This window comes from Bison bison, unplaced genomic scaffold, assembly GCF_000754665.1.
Source record: "Bison bison bison isolate TAMUID 2011002044 unplaced genomic scaffold, Bison_UMD1.0 scf7180017864144, whole genome shotgun sequence".
Lineage (NCBI taxonomy): Eukaryota > Metazoa > Chordata > Mammalia > Artiodactyla > Bovidae > Bison > Bison bison.
In genome coordinates, this window is record NW_011494716.1 from 5,894,961 (window position 1) to 5,900,663 (window position 5,703).

General features: G+C 56.3%; 1 protein-coding gene across 1 annotated transcript in view; it reads left to right on the forward strand.

The window, feature by feature from the left end:
* PMM2 (phosphomannomutase 2) overlaps nt 1–2,013 on the forward strand; it is a 30,870-nt gene extending 28,857 nt beyond the window's left edge. The window contains exon 8 of the mRNA XM_010840457.1: nt 587–2,013. Within this exon, the coding sequence (XP_010838759.1) occupies nt 587–688 (102 nt within the window). The 3' untranslated portion in view covers nt 689–2,013. The remainder of the gene's footprint in view (nt 1–586) is intronic.
* Nucleotides 2,014–5,703: the final 3,690 nt, after the last annotated feature.

Genomic DNA, 5,703 nt, shown 5'->3' on the forward strand with positions numbered 1-5,703 from the left:
CCTGTCGCCGGTGCTGGAACCAGGATCTGAGCCCAGGTCAGCAGGCTCGGGCTCCAGGCACGTGGGCCTGTTGAAGCTTAATAAATCACACGCAGCCACACGCGTGGCCAGTCATGCATCTGTCAGGCCAGCCACACGCGTGGCCAGCGTCAGCTCAGAGATGGACCATGTCCATGGTCCCAGGAAGTTCAAGGGCAGCGCAGCTCTGGCCCGTCTGCCCTTCCCTGTGACCTGTTAGGAACATATGGGTGCGGTTAAAGCAAATCAATGGCTGTGAGATTCCTGTCACCCACTGTGCTGCTTTCTTGATAGAAAAATAAGCCTTAGACAGGTCTTCGGGAACATTGTGATTTCTTCCACAGGCATAATTACATGTTCCTAGCTGAAGGCAGTTCAAGGGAAGGTGAAAAACCCTTTCTTGGTAGCAACTGTACCGGGTTGTTCCTCTCCTGGAATGGTAGCTGCAGAGAGATGCTCCCAGTAAAACACGAGGTCCTCATTTCTCTGGTGGTCCCAGGCCGGGGTGGCAGGGGCCAAGGCCCAGGACAAACCAGGTGGCGCCTGCATCCGCCTCGTGTCTTCACAGGGCGGGAATGACCACGAGATCTTCACAGACCCCAGGACAGTGGGCTACACAGTGGCGGCGCCGGAGGACACGCGCAGGATCTGCGAGGAGCTCTTCTGCTGACCAGCCTGCACCCCATGGGAGGGGTTGCTCCCTGTGGGAGGGCTCCCCCCAGCCCACCCTGCAGTCCTCGCTACCATCCCCGCTCGGCAGGGGAATCGCCCTCCGTTTTCAGGGCCAGAGAAAAAGGCTTGTCAAGAACGGTTCCCAGGACTGCCTCCAGCAGAGAGTTACATCCCCACCCACCCCCACTCTACCCAATACGTGCAGTCACAGTGCCCCTGGGGGTTTTGTTTTTAAACTTCCCCATCATTCCAGAACAGTCCAGAGAGAATGAAATGAGTGAGCCTGGACCCTCCCTCTTCATGGGTCTCGTGGAAAATGTAACAGATGTTCATGCTGGGACCCCCTGCATCAGCACTGGAAGGGGGCTCTCTTGATGAGAAAGGACAGGACGTTTATGATGAGGCCGACCCCAGCACAGACAGTTAAGACATTTCCAGAAATGAAGCCCATGAGTGTCTGTGCTGGCCCAGTGACCACTGACCCCTGGGACTTTGCACGTCACTCGCTGAGGACTCGGGGTAGCTCCATATCCACTACACATTGGAGCCTGTTGGTTCCGGAGACATGGACGGTGGAACCAACAGCCCCGCCGAGAACTGGCCCGCAGGCCGCCCGAGATGCTGCTCTGAGCCCCAGCCCCGCGAGTGCCGAGGCCTTCACACTTCACTCCTCAGGGATCAGGGAAGGGCCTGAGCTGCTAACAGATCTGGAGCCCGGTCTTTGAATAATAAGCCCGCCCCCTCCCTCACTCCCTCACCCAGACTTTGACCCCAGGGCTGGAGCAGCTCTGTCAGGCCTCTAACCCAGTCTCCCCTCTCTCCTGCCTCCTGCAAGTTCCTGTGGCTGGAAGGACAGCAGCTCTGGCCCTCACCCAGAGCATGGACGTGAGCTTTCCAAGAAAACGGTTCACACATCATTGTTCAGCTTTGGTCCCTCCAGACCGGGGTGGGGTCAGTCCAGGCGTGACCTCTGCTGGGGCTCTCAGACCTGAACCTGAATCTGGGGGTGGGGGAACTGGAGAGGGGTGTTCTGCCACCCCACTAGTTGGTCCCCACCAGGTGCCTTCATCACAGAGGAACCTGGTTCCACCCTAGCCTCCCCTGAGCCCAGCTTGTCTTAGCCTGGAAGAGAAAAGCAGCACCAGTCTGGGGGTCAGCCCCCACCGGCCCCGCCCGCAGTCACATGCTAGGGTGACCGTTCTCAGTGGTCCCCAGGACTCAGCAGTCCTGGGGCATCTTTCCTGGCTGGATTTTAAATGATACTGTAATGATCTTTCAAAATGAAAAGTAGCAAATTAAAGTGATTTTATTGGTTCCTGTTTCTCATTCCGATTCCTGTTTTGTCCCTGGGTGGTTCAATGAGCCGGTGCCTACTCAGATTCTGGGGGAAAAGCTCAGCCCTTTGGGACCCGAGAGTCGCTCTTTTCGATGCAGTGGTGTCCACGATGTTGCAGGATGGCGCAGACCCTTCATGCTTCTCTGTCCTCTGGGTTAGTACCCAGTGGGCCCTACAAGTCTCTAACTTCTTATGTCAGTTGAGTCTTAACCTTACTCAGACTGTCGCAACCCTTATAACTGAGGTGGAGGGTGTGCTGTTTCCCTGCCCTGCTTGGAGCTCCCCTGGGCAGGTCCCCAAGGCCGGCCCCACCCCCACCCTGCACTGTCAGAATTCCCTCAACCTGCCTCCCATTCTCCAGATGACCTCGGACCTCCTGCCATCCTTCTGCTTCTGTAGTCTTATCCCAGGTCCAGCCCAGCCCAAGCTCCCCCAGTTACGTCATCCATCTCTTCTTTATTTAGACATTCTCCCAGGTGGTTCAGATGGTAAAGAATCTGCCTGCAATTCAGGAGACCCAGGTTCTATCCCTGGGTCTGGAAGATCCCCTGGACAAGGGAATGGCTACTCATTCTAGTACTCTTGCTGGGAGAATCCCATGGACAGAGGAGCCTGGCAGGCTACGGTGCAAAGGATAGCATAGAGTTGGACGCGAGTGAGCATGGAGGCTCAGATGGGATATAGTCCCCACCACACACACAACTGAACTGACTTTTCATAAGAGCCTTGGAAGAGTGGGAGCCGCCGCTCACTTCATCATCCCCAGAAAATCCTGTGAGGCAGAGTGTGAACCCTGACAGGTGAGGGAAGTCCCTCCCTGCCTTCAAGGTTCCAGGACAGTAGACACTGCGGCAAGAGATGTAAACACAGTAGCTCAGTGTTGAGCAAAAGGGAAGCAGAGAGGTCACCCCAGGTCAGCCTGGGGCTGTTAAGAAAGCTTCCCGCCTCCCTCTGGCCCTTCCCCAGGCCCCACCCCACCCCTACCCCCAGCACTCTGGAAGCTGACCTGGGCTCGAGGGCATAGGAAACCTCAGGGGAAAGACCACACCAGCAGCTACCGGTGCCAGGAAGGCCCTTATGAACCTCTGTGAGGGGCTTGAACTTGATCCCAAGGGAGGGATCTGCGTGACAGGTCTGTCCAGCTCCCGGGCAGGGAGTGACTGGAGGCCCGGCCGAAGAACCAGTCGGGCAGACCGGGCAGACATCTGGGTGCGTCTGGGCGAGGCGAGGCAGCCTCGGCGGCCCAGATTCACTTCCTCTCCGGGGGCTTCTTTCCTCATCTCCCCAGGCAGGGTCCCCTCGGCCGGGACTCCACGTCTGCCCATCCGCCCGTTCTCCACAGACCCAAAAACCCCTTTCTGCAGCTCCTCCTGTCTCCTGCACCCTGGCTGCCACTGAACCCTCCCTCGTGCTAAATGCCGGCTCCAGCCTCTCCCTGAACGAGTTCGATGGGCTGGTCATAATTTTTCCTAATGTGCTCTGACAATCAATATGCTCTTACATTAAAGATGTTCGCCTGCGCACCACCCCAAAGTCATCACCTGCCTCTTGAGGGGCAGGGGGCCCAAGGAAGACCTTCCCAGCCTCTCCTGCCCCACTGCAATCCCCCCACCCACCCACATGCCCTTGGAAACCCCAAACCTGGGCCACCTCCCCTGTCAGCGCGTGCTCACACTGGAAACAGGGAAATGCATCAGCAGGGCACTTCACAGCTGGCCAACCAAGTGGCATTTTCTGTTGTCACGAAGCCATATCCCTTTGCTCAGCTCACCTACATGTGAGGGTACTGATTAAGGAACAAGGCATGGATGATCCCACTTTCTTACTCATCCCCCGAAAAAAGACTGCATGTATCAGCCTCCTTTGGGGAGATGCACCCCCCCTTTCCCACCCACCCCCCACCTGCTGGCTTCAAGGAAGAACTCCCCGCAGCCAGATTCCACCTTGACACAGAACGCCAGACTCTCCAACAAAACAGTTTATTGAGAAAGGTGCTGGTGAGAGGAAAGACCTGGAGTCAGGAATCCGGATTCTGTCCCCAGCTTGGTCGCCAACACTATCCATCCTCCTAGAGCCTCTGGGATAACTCAAGATTGTGCTTTGAGTGGGGAGGGGTCCCTTCCAGCCCTCACAACACAAAGTGAGAATGGAGCATTTACAAAGGAGTCTCCCAGCGAGAGGACCCACGTGTCACCTGGAGGAGCAGATCCGACTTCCAGCCCACTAGCAGGCTGGTGGGGTCACGTGGAGCCCCAACCACGTACCAGGGTGAGGGCAAGGCAGCGAAGTCGCCTGAGGGAGCGGGTGGCAAAGACGCAGGCTCTCAACCTCAAGGATGGGTCTCTCAAGGATGAGTGACTTCACTCAAAGTGTGGTCCATACCCAACAGACAGGGGTCTCTGGGGGCCACCTGGGGACCGTCCAAGGCTGGAGGGGAGACGGCCACTGCGGACCAGCAGAAGGCAGAGTGGGGAAGACCCTTCAAGGGGGCACTGCAGGCCGGGAAAAAAGATCAGCTTCCTTAACTGTGACATTTCACTGCGCACTTGTAACCAACATTTACTCGCCTACTTAAAAACAACTCCAGGGGTCATTTCGTGATGTATGGAAATATCAAATCGCTGTGTTGTGCACGGGGAACTAACATTGTGTTGTAAATCAGGCATACTTTAAAAAACACACACAGCTCCATTGGTCCTCAGCAAAATAGCTCTGGCCTCCGACCCCCTCGCAGAAATTCAGATACACTGGATGAGGCCCCACTACCTTTCAAGGGCTCACGCCTCCCTGTATTGCCAAATGGACCCTTGACTACGTATTTCATGGGTGTGGCCACATATTTCAAGATGTGTTAAATATGTTTTCCCCATATTTCCCAGCTATTTCTATTTTTAAATCACAACTAAAGCCGAACCAAGCCACACCAAAGGAAAGCCTTAAGGATCTGTTTACTGGAAATATCCACAAAGGTCTGCAATGTCAACAGTAAAGTGCAAACAGAACTGGCTCCGGTGAGAGCTTGAGTTCTTAAAGAAAAAAAAAAAATCCTAAGCAGTTCACACCAATTTTCCTGAAAACACCACCAAAGGCCTATTTCTCCTTCAACTTGTGACTTGGCCAGGCTCCCAGGAAGCAAACCACCTGCTCTTTTCTAGATGGATCCCGAGAAAGGTCCCTTTGGAAACAAAGACCCTCCCCCTCTCCACACTCCCCACCCCTCCCCTCCACCTCCCGGATGGGTGGCTGAGCCAGGATCTCTCAACCAAAGACAGACAGGCAGGACCAGGCTTCAAAGAGAACGAGGACTCGCCTCTGAGCACACGGCTGCCACATGGAGGACTTAGGGCTGCCAGACGCGCAGCTGTTTCACCTCCTGCTGCAGAGACACCAAGACCCGCCGTGCTCCCCGCCCCCAGCCCCTTGGAACAACCAGCTCAGAACCAGAAGTCTGCTCTGCCCAGGGCCAAGGAGAGGCTCACGCATGTGGGCGGAGGGCGGGGTGGTGCGCATGCTCCGGGTGAAAATTCTTCCTGGGAAATCACTCAGGGTCCATGTCACTACCCAGAGGACCAATCTGGGGGTTCTCAGCCTTCAATTCCGGGACGGGGGCGGGGGCAGGGGCGGGGGGAGCGGTTGTGGGAGGGACTGCGGGCCAGGGAAGACGCCCGACCCGGCCC